The 17,914-nt window shown below is 46.3% G+C and overlaps 1 protein-coding gene across 7 annotated transcripts in view; it reads left to right on the top strand.

Annotated features, from left to right (window-relative positions):
* FRMPD2 (FERM and PDZ domain containing 2) overlaps nucleotides 1-17,914 on the top strand; it is a 107,314-nt gene that overhangs the window by 53,500 nt on the left and 35,900 nt on the right. For all 7 annotated transcript variants that reach the window (XM_058696948.1, XM_058696947.1, XM_058696949.1 and 4 more), the window contains 6 exons: nucleotides 2,935-3,082; nucleotides 9,029-9,251; nucleotides 14,863-14,963; nucleotides 16,327-16,419; nucleotides 17,018-17,125; nucleotides 17,215-17,331. In XM_058696948.1, coding sequence (XP_058552931.1) covers nucleotides 2,935-3,082; nucleotides 9,029-9,251; nucleotides 14,863-14,963; nucleotides 16,327-16,419; nucleotides 17,018-17,125; nucleotides 17,215-17,331 — 790 coding nt within the window. The remainder of the gene's footprint in view (nucleotides 1-2,934; nucleotides 3,083-9,028; nucleotides 9,252-14,862; nucleotides 14,964-16,326; nucleotides 16,420-17,017; nucleotides 17,126-17,214; nucleotides 17,332-17,914) is intronic.

The following is a 17,914-nucleotide window of genomic DNA, read 5'->3' as shown; positions in this document are numbered from 1 at the left end:
TCTCTCACAGTTTGTGGGTTTGAGCCCCGTGTTGGGGACTTGGGATTCTCTCTCCCCCTCTCGCTCTCTGACCCTCCCCCACTCATGCTTATGCTCTCTCTCTCTCTCAAAAAAGGAAAATAAACATTAAAAAAAAAGAAAAAAGAAAACGAAGTTCTGAGTACAAACTATGAAATGAAAGTGAATATTCATTTGGAGTGAGAAAAGAAATCACCAAAGCTTGTGAATTTAAACAAGTGAACAAATACTGCAAAACTATGAAGCCAAAAAGTACTACTTTTATTAATGAACTCTCTGATGAGCTATAATTTCTTTCTCCTTTCAAATGTTGGTGGCATGTGCTCTGATTATGTTTTCATGTCATGGCACTTCTGTAGTATTTTCTCTAGAGGCAATAGAAATATAATTCAGACGTTCTTCTAGCATGGCTGGCTGAAAGTTATTTTTATTATTGGTAAGATGCATAAAACATGCAGCTTTGCACAGAGATGCACTTGCTCTTTGCAGTGCCACTGTGGGCTTCTGTGCAACAAGTGAAGGGAATCTAGTAAATTCTATTTCATGTGATTCCTATCCATAAAGGAAAAATATTGTGTGATGTATTGAGAGTGCAGTATATAAGTTATAAAGCATATCCCTGATCGGATGGAAATGCCAGTTGATAGGGGTGTTTTTAAGAATTAAACTACAGTTTTTCATTTCTTACAACTGAAGATTTCTGTCAGACTGGCCTCTGGCTCTGAACATTTCAAAGCTCGCTTTCCACGCTTTGCAAGAACACGTGAAGACTTGGCCAGAGCCCCTCCAGGACCCTCAACTTCATTAGCTCCAATGGCAAAATGGTAAAACCATGCTTTGAAACGAACGTGACGTTATGGAAGCACTGAGTGTGTTTGTGCCGCAACGACAGGGGTGTAAATACGTTTTTCTTGTTTGTACGGAAAACTCTGAGATTCAAGTTTTACATCACATTGTTCACAGAGCAGCTCGCCTGTGTGAAAGTTTGTTCGCGGATGTGCGTGTCTCATTAAATGACGTTATCAACATGGAAAAAAAAAAATCCAGACTACTAAAGTCAAGATTGTTTGCAGCTTTCTGACAGGAAATTCCACTCTTTGTGGTGTGTAATACCTTAAAGCATTAGTGTCTAAAAGGAGAGTCTTCCAAGAGTTTATGAGTTGAAAGAAACGTGTGTGTGTGGATGTGGATGATTCTCTCTTTTCAGATTTGTCAAGGAGTAGGTATTAGATTTTTACAAAATGACAATACTTATCTAAATTTTTTTTAATACTTGGGTGCACTTAATGTAACATTGTCAAGACTATATGAGAGCATATCAACATGTACTGACCAAAGGGATGGATTCCAAGCAAATATTCAAGTTTGGAAAAGCAAATATTCGACTGCTGGAGTTCAGGCATCATAATTGTAATATTAAGAAAAAATTATCAAGGATGTTAGGGAAGCGTCTGAGTGTTTGAGAAAATACATTATTAAAAAAATGCTAGATACGGTATAGTTCGATTGGATTCCAAGTCCACTCACATTAGTATAAGGAGGTTCAACATTACATGCGTCAATACAGTGAAAGAATATTTAGAAAATGCTCAGATTATTTAAAATTAGGTTATGGGCAAAAAAGTTTCTCAGAGGAAAAGTAACGAATAATTATCTGCCTTTTGTTAATACTTGACAGTGTGGATGGAGCTTCTTGGAAATGCTAACTACTATGAATTAAAAGGGATTAGCATTAACCAGGATCAGGAGTTTCAGGGAACCCTTTCAAGCATAAGCCCTGTACTTATAAAGTTATCTTTCTAAGAGCAAGCTCCAAGTTCTTACTGAAATACCTAGAATATCTAGAGATTTTATTAAATTTTTAAAAGTTTACTTATTTATTTTTGAGATAGAGTGGGAGTGGGGCAGCAGAGAAAGAGAGGGAGAGAGAGAATCCCAAGCAGGCTCTGCACTGTCAGTGCAGAGCCTGATGTGGGGCTCGAACCCACAAACCATGAGATTGTGACCTGAGCTGAAACCTCAGTCAGACGCTTAACTGACTGAGCCACCCAGGTGCCCCATAGACTAGAGATTTTATTTAGAAGTTATATTTAAATCCATACTTAATATCATCTCTATTTACTTTGTATTTGATTGTTTTTAATAACATCGTGCATTGAAAATAGTTATGGATCTTTTCCACAAAGCTCCATATAGATAATCCCATGTAGATAATCCTCTCCAGTTTCTCCCACTGAGCTGAACAATATTATCACCTTGTATATGGGCCCTGAAGGTATAAATGAGGAGAAGGATTGCTTGGTGATGTGGCTTCAATTCCTGCTGCATTCTGAGGACTCTCGGTGTGTTTCCTCATCTGTAGAATGAGGATAATGGTATGACCTCCCTCATTCTGTAGCCTTGAGGATGAAGTGAATCAATACCCAGAAAGCGCTTAGAACAGAGCCTTGTCCGTACAGTAAGTAATACGAGGATACATACAGCGATCTTATCTTTTCTCTAACCCTGCCAGCTGAAATTTTGTCTGCACCTTCTGGGAGTTTGTGCAATGAAAACTGTAGGTAATTTAATGGCCTTTCAAAATGCACACGGGGGATTATGTTCACTCCTTGCCGAGGGCCACGTGTGTGCCTGGCTCATTTCGTATTTTATTTTAGCGTACTTCCTGGCAGATAGCCATGACCTGATAAACAAACATTTGCTTTGTGAATGAAGAAAAAAAAAAAAGGAATTTTCTTTAATCTAAGAAAACATATCGGGCCATGGTCAGACAGACAGTACCTGTCGCACACTTCCGGATGCCTAGTATGTTGATATTGAACGGAGGGCTCCAGCATTTGATAACTCTCTGGACACTTGTGCTTCAAGGATGGTCAAAATGACCAATACATTCAAGTCCGTGTTTGCTTCCTTCAGCGAAAGAAGTTCACCATCACAAGTGGCATCACTGGGAAAAAGCACACATTTGTCACTGATTCAGCCAAGACCTGTAAATATTTACTGGGACTCTGCTCTGCCCAGCATGGATTTAATGCCCAGATGAGCTTCCTGCCAGTTGCAGCTGGTGAGTAGACACTATATTCTCAACCTCCAGGTCGGAAAGTTTGTTGTTTCATAAAATAATTTGTATAAATGTATACAGTTGACCCAGAAACCTCCACAAAGTTCTAGACGTCTCTAACAACTCAAGAAATACCATCTTAAAATGAAATACGTTTTGTTTTTCTTTGGTAAATGCTGAAATAAGTAAAAGGTGGTGGGTGGGGTAAATGGATACCATCTTTCTGAAGTGCAATTGGGAACATATATCAAAAGCCTTTAAAAAAAAAAGTGCATGTCCACTAGCCCTGCGGTTTTGCTTGTTGACAAATATTTATCCAAAGGTGATAAATATGGAAACACACAGTTGTTTATGGGCTCATGGGTGTTCACTAGAACGTTATTTGTGATAGTGACCATTTGGAAGCAAGCTAAGTCCCCAAACACGGACGACTAGCGAAATAAATCACAACACATGTCTATAAGTTAGACATTAGAGTCAGTTTTGGAGACTGATGACACGTGAGAATGTACATAATATGGTGCTCAATGAGGGAGAGCAAAACACGAAGCCGTATCTTGGCGTGGATAGAGCTCTCTGCAATGATGGGCTATCTACACCGTTCTTTATGGGGGGGCACTACCAATTTGTACCTCCTGAGCACTTGAAAGGTGGCAAATAGAACTGAGGAACTAAATTTTCTATTTTATGTAATTTTAACTAACTTACATTTAAACCTAAATGGCCACATGTGCCCACTGTATTGGGTAGCACGGGCATAAACACCAGGATAGTAATTTGGTCGGTGTTAATGTGTTATAAAATGAGAAAGGAAGAATATGGAAATGAACTGCACCAAAGTACCTTTGTGGGCTTGTTATTCCCTTTGTGAGTCAGGCACACAGGCATGATTATTTCCCCTTTTGTGTGTTTTTCAATAGTCACCAAACTTTAACAATGCACATGTATTATTGCTTTAATTAGGAAAGAGACTATTAGTGAAAATGAGGCCACACATCACAAAAGGCTAGTTCATATTTACTGAATATTTAGGAAGTGGTAGGGAACCATTTGTTACTGTTATTAGTACTTTCCCAGGCAGTATGCTAAGCCCTTCCATGAATTATCTCATTTATGCTCGTAATACACTGTTTCCTTAAACCCCAATTGTCTGGCAGCTGAATGAGGCAGGCACCAGCATTACTGGGGGAAGCAAATTGAAGCATGGAGAAGTTAAGTGACATGCCAGCTGGGTGCCAGGGCTGAGGTTTGAACCTGTGGCTCTCCTAGCCTAGTGCTTGTGCATTTCACTCTGCAGTACAGCCTTTCATAACCTGCCAGAACAGGGACTTTCGGACTAGAGAAGTTTGGCTTTGCGTGTTGGATTTATCACATTTGCTATTGATCTCTAAGCATTATTTATTCTTTACTTAGGAAAGGGAACAATATAATATAGTCGTTTCAGCCTTCATATTCATCCAGTGGTCTCTTCATGCACATTATTAGGGAGCTTGCTAGCGATCCAGAATCTCAGGCACCATATGGATCTACTGAATAAGTCTGCACTTGACAAAGAACCCAGGTGATTTGGATACACATAAAAGTTTGAGAATCCCTGGCTTGGAATGTGACCCCTGCAGCCCAGTAGACTCAGGGCGGTGACATTTACTAGCTGTGTGACTTTGGGCAGCTCACTTGCCTTCTCTGAGCCTTGGTGTCCTCAGGTGAGCACACCGGCATCTCTTGGGCTAGTATGTATGGTGTTTCTAGGTCCATGTCTCACGTTCATGGCTCTGTGTGGGAAGTAATAGCAGCTTCTGCTTGTGGGGATTTTGTTCAGTGCTAGCCAGTTCATGTGGGGACTGTGAACACTGGGTTCTGTGGTCCTGGGACACGGCATCAACCAGGAAACGAAATCACTGAGTGTTTTGATGCAGAACGAAACATAGAAAACAAAGGGGGTATATTAGCAGCAAACCAAAATAAACTATAAATATTTCACTGAGATCACAGAGTGGCAGTTTTAGGATGTTTTCAGGGAGCTGGAGATAATGAATGTAAATTAATTATATTTTACCTGCTATTGCTGAGATACAGCGTGAAACGTCATCAATATTGCTTTTACTGCCTAATACCACTGAATGTAAAATATTTATACAGATCCACAGGCTCCCTTGCGAAACTAGAGCTTGTAGGCTTATTTTGCTCATAATGTATCATTCTCTCAAACTGCAAATACTACCATCCTAAGAGTTTTCAGGAATCTAACATTTGCATTAAAAGGATTATTTCAGACAATTTTTCTTTTTTGGGCTGGGTTGAGGTGATGCTATTCTCTTGTATTTTTTCTTTTACTGCATTATTATTGACATAAATATGTAAGTTTAAAGTGTAAAATATGATTGTTTGAACACCTATATATTGCAAAATGATTGCCACAATAACGTACTTAAAACCTCCATCCCTTCCCATAATTACATTTTGTGTGTGTGTGGTGATAACGTTTAAGAGCTCCTGTCTTGGGGCCCCCTGGGTGGCTCAGTCGGTTAAGCGTTCGACTTCAGCTCAGGTCATGATCTCATGGTCCGTGAGTTCGAGCCCCGCGTCGGGCTCTGGGCTGACGGCTCGGAGCCTGGAGCCCGCTTCCGGTTCTGTGTCTCCCTCTCTCTCTGCCCCTCCCCCGTTCATGCTCTGTCTCTCTCTGTCTCAAAAATAAACATTAAAAAAAAATTAAAAAAAAAAAAAGAGCTCCTGTCTTAACAACTTTCAAAGATATAATAGAGTATTGTTCACTATAATCACCATGCTATGTACTAGATCCCCAGAACTTATTCATCTTATAGCTGGGAGTGTGTACTCTCTGTCCAACATTTCCCCATCTCCCTTAATCTCCCTTACCACCCCCCGCCCCCAGGTCCTGGCAACTACCATTCTCCTCTCTGCTTCTGTTGGTTCAGCTTTTTAGATTCTGCATATAAATGAGAGTATACAATATGCGTTTTTCTCTGTCTGACTTATTCCACTTAGAATAATACCCTTAGAGTCCATCCATGTTGTCTCAAATGGCAGGATTTCCGTCTTTTTGGTGGCTAAAAAATATCATATATATGATGTATAAATATCATATATGAGGTATATATACACGCATTATGTAACATATATTATATCGTATATAAAATATATCATATATAAAAATACATATACACACATTGCTTCTTCCGTTCTTTTGTTGATGGACACTTGGGTTGTGTCCATGTCTTGGCTATTGTATATAACGCTTCAGTGAACACGGGTACACGTATCTCTTCAATGTAGTGTTTTGATTTCCTTCAGGTACATGCCCAGAAGTGGGGATTGCTGGATCATACGGTAGTTCTATTTTTAATTTTTTGAGAAGCCTCCGCACTGTTTTCCATAGTGGCCGCACCAGTTTACATTCCCACCGACAGGGCACCAGGGTTCCCTTTGTTCCACATCCTCACCAACACTTGCTGTCTCTTGTCTTCTCGGTAGTAGCCATTCAGACACATGTGACATCTTATTGTGGTTTTGATTTGCATTTCTCTGTTGATGAGTGATGTTGAACACCTTTTCATTTGCCTGTTGGCCATTTGTATGTCTTCTTTGGAAAAATTAGACAATTTTTCTTTGCCTTTAAAAATATTTCTTCACAGGGGCGCCTGGGTGGCTTGGTCGGCTAAGCGTCTGACTTTGGCTCAGGTCATGATCTCATGGTCCGTGAGTTCGAGCCCCGCGTCGGGCTCTGTGCTGACAGCTCAGAGCCTGGGGCCTGTTTCAGATTCTGTGTCTCCCTCTCTCTCTGCCCCTCCCCTGTTCATGCTCTGTCTCTCTCTGTCTCAAAAATAAATAAACGTTAAAAAAAAATTAAAACAAAAATATTTCTTCACATTAGAAACTCTGTCTGCAGACGCCATTTTCAGTGATCGCATCCAGCTAGGAACCGGCCACGTCCATCTATCTATCTAACGGCCCCATATGGCCTTCAAACTCAGCGTGTCCATAATTGATCTCATCCTCCCATACAACTCTCTCCACCATGATCTTTGTCTTGTTCAATTGAGACCACCCACTCGCTATGCAAGAAACTGGGTGGGGGAGGGGGTCTGAACCCGCATCCTCTCATCACATCCCACCTGTCCCCAAGTGCTCTCAACTGGGCTCACTGCTGGCCGTCATGTCCCTCTAATTTGCCTTGCTCTTGGCCTTCGAAGTGACCTTTTAAAAGCACCAATATGATTGTGTTCTTTCATGCTGAAAATTTGCAGGGGCTTTCTACTGTCTGCAGGGAAAAGCCCAGACTTAGGATGGCATGTCAGACTCTTCCCAGCCTGGCCTGAACCTTCACTTATGTCTTGCCCTGAGTCCTTCTCTTTGCTCTCCGGCTACACTGCATGTTGTCTTGCAGGCTGCTGAACACATGAAGTTATCTCACGTGCATAATTAAGTCTGAGATCACTGTCCCTTTGGGCCCTGGTGATCAGAAGGCTGAGCATGTCTCGGATACATCCCCATGCTGCTGCCTTTGTCTCTGTGTCCTGGGCACCTCCATTTCTAGTACAGACTGTGGAGTCAGCTGACTTGAGTGTAGGTCCTGCCCTACCACTTACAAGCCCTGAGACCCTGAGCAAATCATTAGCTCTCTCTTAGCCTCAATTTCCTCCTCTATAAAATGGGTTTAATAATATCTACCCCAACAGGGTTATTGTGGAGTTTAAATAAGGCCATATAGCGAACATGTTCACCACTGTCCCTGTCACATAATAAGCATTCAGCATATGTGAGTTGTTGGTGTTGATGTTACTGTTGTTGTTGCCTCGTGTCTGAATGGGCCCAGGCTCTGGAGGAAGATACTATACGACTTGTGCAAAAGCTGCAGGTCATATTTAACTTGACTATAGTCCTTTGTTCTTTCTTGCCCACTGTGGGTGAGTAATAGTACCAAACGTCTCGGACACAGAAAGTTCTCAAGAAATATTTGTAAAAGGCTACCTTGTTCAGGGGGCACAGCCCTGGCAAGGAACCAGACACGAGTGTAGCAAAGGGGGTTCTGCCTGAGAAAAATCGATGCTCACGGACACCCTCAAAGTGGAAGCACTTCACCGTGCTTTAGATACGCGTATATGCAGACAGACAAGACTGCAGCCACACAGGCGCCATGTGCCCAAGCATTTTTTCCTTCCCCGTTTTAGCAGGGAGCAGATGGCCCGAATATAGTCATCATTTTCCTTTTTCAAAATACAAACTTGGCTTTATAAAGCCTAGTTAAGTTAAGAACTCTATCAATCAAATCTCAATTTCTTATGAATGACATGAATAGTGAAGTGGTAAGAGTCACTTACATGCATGGTCTCGAGTCAGGGGATTCATCAGAGGCATTTATTACATCCTTCCATGTGAAGGAGAAAGGGAAGTTTGAGGCTGGGAGGCTCAATACATCTGATACGTATTCATATTGCAGAATATTGGATCTGAAATATTACCAGGGAAACTAAACTGCGTAGAGATTAAAGACTGTAATCCAGGGGCCAGAGCCTGGTCTTGGAGCCCAGGTAATCTGAAGACCCACTTGTTACATTTGGGAGGACAGTTTTGTAAAGGTACTGAGCAGAGTGGATGGTGACAGCAGAGGTTACACAAGGCTCTGCTGACATTTGTGACATCGCCCTGAGTGTTAACACTCATCAGACCCTTGGCTGGGGGCTTGTCAGCTGCAGGGGGAGGGAGAGAATGCTTTTACCCTTGCTGTGTTTCCGAGGTCGCTTTCACTAGTGAGTGCTAATTAGGAAGGCTTGGCTAACTGCAAGGACCCCGTGAGTCAGCCTGAGGATAAATTGTGGAGAAAGAAAAGCAACAATAGAAACCGGGGTCTGTGATGTGTTGTTGCCCTGAGAGTGATAGATCGAGGGTCAAGCTTGCGTGTATTTATCTTGTTTATCTTTTTCTTCCAAGTTTCAGACCATGATAAGTGTGTGCAAATGGCCAATACGAGTCTTGCACACCTGGCCCAGTCTCAGCCTCTCACTTGGATTCAGCGGCTGTCGGACTCGGAAAACGCGCTGTTCACACCTGCACCCGGGCCGGAAGCCACTGCAGGGGGCCTGCGGCGCTTGTCTCTGGATAACTTCACCTTGGAAACCAGCAAGGAGACTGCGGCCGGGGGGATCCAAGGCAGGTGGGTTTAACACATCTGTTCTCTAAGCCCATGCCACCTGGTACTTGGCCCTCCGGGGCACTCTGTACCTGAAGAAGTTACTTAAAAGATGTCGGTCGGATATCTAAGGGGAGTATATGCTCACTCAACTATCAGCCGGTTCCATGGAGATTTCCTGAAGGCTGGCTCTGGGCAAAGTCTATGCTGATGTCTACAGGGCGGACACACCATCCCCCTGGGCTGCTCTATGTTGTTCTGGTGGAGAAAGAACTAGGTGATGGAAGAGGACAAAGTAAACAAGTTGTCATTAGCCTGTTTGGCCTTATCATGAGCCAAGTACTGTTCTAAGCACTTGCACACATCAACTGATTTTACCCCCACCACCCTGCGAAGAGGTTTCTGTGGTTCTTCCAGGTGTACAGGGGACAAAATGGAGAGTTTGGGCTTTGAGCCCATCTGGCCCTGGAGTCCACACTCCTAACCTTTATACTACGCTGTCTCTCTACTGATGGATTGCTTGTCATTTGATTTGTAACTGAAAATAATGAGCTTCTAAACACAAATTTCCATTATAACACATGGATCCGTAAATGTAGAAATAGCCTCGAAGTTGGATTACACTTACATGGCAAGTTATATAAATAGCTTGGATTCACAGGCAGCACATGACCAATGGAGGTTTTCTGGAGGAGGTGTTTTTCTGGAATGAGTTATACATTTGCTTCTGCAAGAGGGTACGGATAATTCATCCGAACTGCAATGTATGTATGTACCTACCTATCTATCTATAATTCTTTTCCATATAAATACATATATCTGTAATTCTTAGATTCACGCCCCAAATTCTGTTGATGCAGATATGCATCACCGTGCACCACAAACAAAATCAGCAATGATGGAACATGACTGTTAGTGTACCTAGTGCTGCGTAACAGACTCCTCTAAAGCACAGGGGCTTAAAACATCAGCCATTTTGTTATTCTGTTTCCCAGTTTTCTGGGATGGAAAGTCAGGCAGGCTTCGGCTGGGTGATTCTTCTGCTTCATGCAGTATTGGCTGGGGTCACTTAACAACAGCACTCAGCAGGACAGTACTCAGCAGGACTGATCTGGAGGCTCCAAGATGACTTCACTTACACGTGTGGCCCTTTGGTAGGGATGGCTGGGAAGGTGAGCTCTGTTGGGCACCTCTTACTCCCTATCTGGTCTCAGGCCCCCCCCCCCGCCCCCCCCCCCTCCCCGCACATGGTGCCTCCAGCCAGGTAGCCAGGCTTTTCCATGGCGGCTCAGGACTCCAACAGGTCAAGGGGAGGCTGGCAGTCTTCCTAAAGGCTGGGCCTGGAGCCGACACAGTGTTGCTTCTGAAATACTCTTTTGGTCAAAGCAGTCACAGGTCAGCACAAATTCAAGGGTAGGACAAACAGACTTCACCTCTTGATGCAGGAGTGTCAAAGAATTTGTGGCCGTTTTTACTCTGGCATTTAAACTAATAGTGCTTTACAACATTTCAAAAGCCAGAAGAAGCTATGATTGACTCAAGGCCACCTCGAGAATGTGTTGATTGCAAAGGATCCTTCCTGAGGATGAGGGGCTTCCGGCGATCTGCCCACGGGCTCGCACAGTAGGGCCTCACAGCACTCCATGGCAGCCAGCCTACTCCAGAGAAAGCCGGGTGAGAGTCCTCAGCAAACCCTGCTACTACTTCCATCTTAGTTCACAAATGCCCAATGTTCAGAGATCTTGGCAACTCGCTTTGGAGGTTACTAGCAGCCCTTACATAAAAAGGGAAACGGGGTCCTTGGCCATCTGGAAGGCCCCAGAAGCACAGCCGGAGACAAAGACTGCAGTGGTTTGTGGAGATGGTGCCAGGAAGCAGGAGTGAACAGGGTGAGACAGGAGGGGGAAATCAAACCAAGGAGGGCACTGCCATCGGAGTAGCTGGTGTGGGCAACCAGGGCTGTTTCCCAATAAAAAGTGTACAGAAGGCCTCCCAGAATTGTCTGTCTGAAGGAGAGGCAGGCGGACACTTCCGGACTGGCTCCTACCCCCTCTGCTGGAACGTTGTCCGTGGGAGGCACGAATTCCCCCATGCTTTCAGGCAAGTGGGGGATAGCGAGGGCAGAGGGCAGCCGAAACGTACGACAAGCTCTAGGGCAGAAGGAGGACCACACTGGACGTCGTCAGCACGAGCTGAGCCTGAGCTCCCGTGGGACTGCTCACCGCTGCTGTGGTCAGAGGAGGTGGGCTGAGGGCGGGCGCCCATCTGGGTCTGTCGGTCTCCGTGGCATGAATGAGATGTTCAGCATTTCTACTGTGGCTGGTGCAAAGATGACTCAGCCGGGGGCCCCTTCAGACGGGGCTCTGGAGCCAGCTCAGCATCTTGCTGCCTGCTCAGCCATCTATTGCTGTATGATTTTGAGCAAGTTATTTAATGAGTCCCTCCGCCTCCTCATTTGTCCATGGTGATAACACACCCACCCCCTGGATGGCTGTGGGAATTAGACCATGCTGGAAAGCACTGAACATGGGCTGGGCCTGTGGTCAGTGTCCTAACGGGGGTCCCTTCTCCTCGTCTCTAGAGGACACGGTAGGAACACCCCCTAGAGGGATAGAATGGGTTAAACATATGTGGTTATTTCCAAATGAGGGGGCTGGAGAAGGCTGCATGGGGCATGTGACACCAGGTCGTGACGGCTGGTGGGTTTGGGCACAGGGAGAGGGAGGGTAGGATTCCTTGAGTAAAGGCCCAAGTTAGTCTTGCTGGAAAAATTGGTTGAGCACCTGCTGTGTGCCAGCCCCGGGCTAGTGGCGGAGGATGCAATATGAGCAGGACAGACACAGTCCCCGCCTCGTGGCACTCACAGACGTGACAAGCCCAGGGGCCTGTGTGGGCAGGAGCAGGCTGTGCTGTTGGCCTGCAGCCCGGAGCTTGCGGCTTGGTGGCTGGGGCCGGGACAGGAAGGGTGGCACTGCATGCCGGCATTCACACAGGCGAGGGGGGACCCCAATCCCGGCGCCATTCCCGAGTTGTTTGCTCAGCACGCCTTAGAATGGAGATGTCAGTGGGGGCATCAACCCTGACACACCACCCCTGCCTCACCCTCCTCCCCTGAGAAGCCGGCTCCCCATTTCACATCACCTTTCCTGTGAAAACTTTCCTGGCTGTCCCTGCAAAGGGGTGGCTCCTTGATGTCACTGGCTCCTTTTTTTTAAAATTTTTTTTCCAACGTTTTTTATTTATTTTTGGGACAGAGAGAGACAGACAGAGCATGAACGGGGGAGGTGCAGAGAGAGGGAGACACAGAATCGGAAACAGGCTCCAGGCTCCGAGCCATCAGCCCAGAGCCCGACGCGGGGCTCGAACTCACGGAGTGCGAGATCGTGACCTGGCTGAAGTCGGACGCTTAACCGACTGCGCCACCCAGGCGCCCCGTCACTGGCTCCTTTAAGAGCAGCCGCCCTTGGGGCGCCTGGGTGGCTCAGTCGGTTGACTTTGGCTCAGGTCATGATCGCACAGCTCATGAGTTCAAGCCCCGTGTCGGGCTCTGTGCTGACAGCTCAGAGCCTGGAGCCTGCTTCAGATTCTGTGTCTCCCTCCCTCTCTCTGCCCCTCCCCCACTCACGCTCTGTCTCCCTCCCCTTCAAAAATAAATAAACATTTAAAAAAAATTAAAAAAAAAAAAAGAGCAACCGCCCATGCCCTTCATGCCCTTCTACCCTGACATCCACATGTATCTACTTGTCTGCTTGTTAAACAGTGAACTTCCAGAGAACAGTAGCACCTCTGCTTTTTCCTCAGCTCTGTGGCCAGCGTGTGGAGGCTTCCAGGAAATGGTCTTTTTTTTTTTTTTTTTTTTTTTAAGGTTTGCAGTAAAATACACATGACATAAAATTCGCCATCTGAACCATTTTTAAGGCTATGGTTCAGTAGCAGTGTTAAGCACTCTCACGTTGTTGTGCGAACGATCTCCAGCACCGTTTTCATCCTGCAGACTTGAAGCTCTAGCCACAAACCCACAATCCCCCCCACCCCCCACCCCTGACTTCCCGAGAGCCACCATTCTACTTTCCGTCCCTATGCCTGTGACCACTCTAGCTGCCTCCTAGGGATGGAATCATGCAGCGTTTTGTCCTTGTGGGACTGGCAGGAAGTGCCAGCCCCTTATCCTTTGTGAACAACAGTGGCACGTGTGGCGGGATCAGGCAGGCCGTAGAAACCTGGGGCATGAAAGTCCTTCCCTTTCTCCAAAGGTTCTCCCCAGTGACCTTGTCCTCAGAGCCTCTGTTGGCCCCTCCAGGACTCCTGGGAGTGTCCTTCCTGTAAACCCAGGAGCGCTGCGCAGTGCCTCTCCTTGGGCACTTTGGTGGGCTCCACGTGGTGCGAAAGGCACCTGTTCTATATTCTGCCGTGGGCTGGGGACTCCCGGAAGGCGGAGCCCACCTCCGATCCACCTTTGCCCTCAGTGTCTTGCCAGCCCAGGGCCTGACACCTGGCGGGGGCCCAGTCGACTAGGGTTGAACCTGCTGAAATGCACAGTACAAACAGAAGCCAAGCCAGAGCGAGGCCTCATTCCTAATCTCTGAAGAATGGCTCTGTGCTTGCCCCTGGCCCCCGCACCCGCCTCCTCTCCCCCTTCACTCCTGTCCTTCCCTTTCTAGCTCTGGCCTGTCTGAACAGAGCGGTGCCAGGCTCCATGCCAAGAGCACCTGGCATCACTGATCCAAGGGAAAGGCAAGAGGCTCCGTGGGAAGCTGCCTGCGCCCGCATCCCTGCCTTAGTCCGGCTGCCTGAAGCAGTGGGGCTGCTGTGAGCTCACTGAGGCTGGAGACAGTCTTGGGGGAAGAAGGTTGGCCTTCCTGGCCTTCCTTTCTTCAGATGAGGCCCACGCCGGCTTCTTCCAGGGCTCTGAGCCCCTGTGGCTGTGCATCTGCTTTTCCCTCTTACTCTCTCTCTACTTTGCTCATCCCTCAAGGTAGCTTATCGTGTGTACAGCTGATCCTGGGGGTGGGGCAGTGTCACCGCTTAATTCATTATTCCCCTAGGGCATAGGATATTCTTTGTTCTCTAGAATGCTGGCTCTGCAAAGGCCAGTTGGATGCCTGCATGAGAAGTTCTTGTTCATAGCTTGGTATGATTAGGGGGTAGCCCACCCAAAGCCTGCAAGGGTCAGGCAGGTGAGTTACTGCGTGGAGCCCTCAGGGCCCATCACAGTGGGGGCGCTGGATTAAACACAAAAGCAAACAACAAAAAATCAGGACCCTTCATACTCGTTACTTTGTTTTGGAGCCAAACGTGTGATATTACTTCACGAGTGTGGGAAATAAGAATACTATTCCTATTATATGGTTAAGAAAACGGGGGTTTGGAAGGGCCGCATATCCAACACAAAGGAGAGACAGTAGGAGGCTTATAGGGGGCCCAGGTGACTCTAGGGTCCCCTCTGAGTCAGAAAGACCCCAAAGCTATTCTTTCTAGTACACTCCTGACAGCCACGTCAGCCTGTGATGGGGTGTGTCTGTGGGTCTGCTGGCTGGCCAGGCATGCGGCTACCTTCCCCACGAACCATACTCAGAAATGCCAGGAAACTGCCTCTTAGAGTCATCTTTTCTCATCTGGTGGCCTTTCCCTGCAGCCCCTGCATGGGTCGGGAGCAGCTGGAGACCATCTCTTTGATCCAGAAGCCGACGACTCGTGACCATCTCTCCGGGCCGCCTGTTCCCAGCGTGCACAGGGGTATGGGCCGGGGCGTGGGCTAGGTTTGGGAAAAAGGCAATCCTACACGTGACACTTGCTTTTAAAGCTTTTGCCACCACTGCACGCTGCCTTCCCAGTCGTATTCACAGTCTTTGTGATTTTTCAATTAATGTCAAAATGACTTATGGTCAGGAAGAGCCCTTGCAGTCCCACTTTGGCTTGGGCCGGGGGCATGTGGGTCTGAAATGTGTCAGTGCTGGTGAAGGTTCTCAGCACTCTGGTCCCACACAAAGAAGACCTTCTGTGGAGTGCTGTGGTCAGAAATGCACCATCCGTTTCAGCTACAACTCTTCCCCGACTCTGAATATCACCAGAAAATAGACAGGGTAGGCAGCATTCTCCCTGTCATACATCCTCTGGGGAGGACTCTAGGGAAAGTAAAGACAAAATTATTCCAGAACTAGAGAAGATATTTAGGCTTGACAATTCCCCCTAAGCCTGGGGAATCCCACTGAGCAGCATTTTTTTTTTTTTTTTGAGAGAGAGAGAGGGAAAGAGAGAGAGAGGGAGGGAGGGAGAGAGAGAGAGAGAGAGAGAGAGACAGAATGAATCTTAAGCAGGCAGGCTTCACACCGAGGATGGAGCCCAACGTGGGCTTCAACCTCACAACCCTGTGATCATGACCTGAGCCCAAATCAAGAGTCAGATGCTTAACCGACTGAGCCACCCAGTCCCTTCTGTGCTGCTCTGTACCATAATTGTCTGCCAGGGTCTGCCAAGGTCCCTGGGGGGAGGAGAGATGTGGACAGCTCTGAGCTGTGTGTCATATTTGGGGATTTTCCCATGTGCTCTGTGGCCTGAATTGGAGCGCTTCACCCCAGCACTCCAGCTCATCCAGAACAACCTCAGAGCTCTGCTTTGGGTCCCCTCTAAGACCCAGGCTCTGGGGGAAGCCCTCCAGGGTACCCTTGTTGAGCTATGGGACTATGTCACCCCCGATTATTAGAGACCCAGGAGGGGAAGGCTTTGCTGTCCCATGTCCGTGCTCTAACTTTAGTTTGACTTTTCACTGCCCACAAGTACATCTTTGCTCAAATTCTGTCTTGTCCCAAGACCAATGCAGAAAGATACTAGCTATAGGAAGTTGTATAGAAAACAAGTACCATGCTCCCCACCCCCACTCTTGTCTCTGCTCATCATGAGCCTGTACTGACCCAGTGAGGCTCTATGAAGCAAGCGTGTTGACCCAGTGATGGTAATCAGAAGTGTGTGTTCAGTGATCCATTCCCAGTGTTGTGTGTGCATGTGGACCTGTGTCTGTAAAACACTGTTTACCCCTTTTGTATTAGGTCTCAGATAATTTGAGGAAAAGCACAACGTGGGGCTTTGTTTCCACCTCTAGAGCCACAAAGTAACAGGAGAAAGAGCTTTATAGCTGAGCCGGAACGAGAAATCGTGCATGTGACACTGCGCCGGGATCCACGTCGTGGTTTTGGTAAGAGGGCTTCTGGTAGGTGAGACCCAGCCTCTCCCTCTGGGCAGAAGGGAGGCTTGTGCCATTTTCCCTTTTGACTTTTCTACTCCCCTCTCCTGCCTCTCTCTCAACTTGCCTTTTTCAGTGATCACTTCTTTTTCTTCCCTTTAAGTGTCCCTAACAAACAATGGAATTTCTGGGTCAAAGTTTTCCTTTGATACCGTAATAGTGATGTATGGGGACAGATCATAGCTACACTTGTGAACATAGCATAATATATAAACTTGTTGAATCACTATGTTGTACACCTGAAACTAATGTAACATTGTGCTTCCAGTACACCCAAATTAAAAAAAAAATCTCTTTCCTATTTCTGAATCTAGGGGCAAAATTCAGTGCCCATTGATGGATCGTGTTCCCAGCTTTAGCTGTGCTTACTAATGGGGGGCAGTCAACTTTTATCCATGTGTCTGGCAGAGTAGAAAGAGCTGTTTGAGAATCAGAGGACTTAGATACAAGCAGTGCCACTTGGTAGCTGTGTGATCTCAAGCAAATAACCTAACCTCTCTGGGCAGCAAAATCATTAAGTATCATCTTATTAAATACCATTGGATTATAGGTTTTGTCATCAATGAGGGAGGAGATGTTGGCAAAGTTGACCCTGGCATTTTCATATCTTCTATTATACCTGGGGGACCAGCTGAAAAAGCTAAAAGGATCAAACCAGGTATGTCTTTTTAAAATGCCAGACACACTACCTTAAGGAATGTCTCTTTCTTTCCTTGATGGTATTATTAAGATGCTTTATTTTTCCAGGAGGGCAGATTCTAGCCTTGAATCACATCCGTCTGGAGGGCTTCACGTTCGACATGGCTGTTAGAATGATTCAGAATTCTCCCGAGAGCATAGAATTAACCATTTCTCAGTCAAAAGGTGTGTATGTCTTCATCTGTGTTCAGAAGCCGGAGAACCTCCCCCATTTGCAGGAGTTTGTTATCACCACGAGGTACTAGATCTTTGAGATTACATAGGTTTGGCGTCGCTTTTCTCATGCTGGTGGCTTGCAGAGAGGCAGTGTTGTGGCACAAAGCACTAAATTCTGTAGTTCTTTGGGCAGAATGGGCTCTACTCTTGCTTGGTCTGCCCAATGGGAGTGGTCTCCTCCATCGAGTTCTTTACCAGATGTGACCGATACAGCCATTGTGTGTTTTCCTGCTCACTCTTCTTGCGTGACAGGGAGGACATTCTTTTTGTCACTCAAGTCCTTATGGAAAGTGGCTGCTCCAGAGTTTGTACATAGCTAGGGCTTGGATATGGCAATCAACTGGGGAGGAGACTGGAGAGCTGTTCTTGAAGGTGAGCTCGTATAGCAAGCGCACTGGTCTTACCTGGCTAAGACTTGGCACGTTGGAGATCAACCTAGAGAGTCAAATTCTTTTAAGAGACACTTTTATTTATCCTTTAGGTAAGTATGAGAGAGCAACAATTTCCCACATCAAAGAATAATATTATTACG

The sequence above is a fragment of the Neofelis nebulosa genome, chromosome 13 (assembly GCF_028018385.1).
Source record: "Neofelis nebulosa isolate mNeoNeb1 chromosome 13, mNeoNeb1.pri, whole genome shotgun sequence".
NCBI lineage: Eukaryota > Metazoa > Chordata > Mammalia > Carnivora > Felidae > Neofelis > Neofelis nebulosa.
This window is presented reverse-complemented; position numbering and strand designations above follow the sequence as displayed.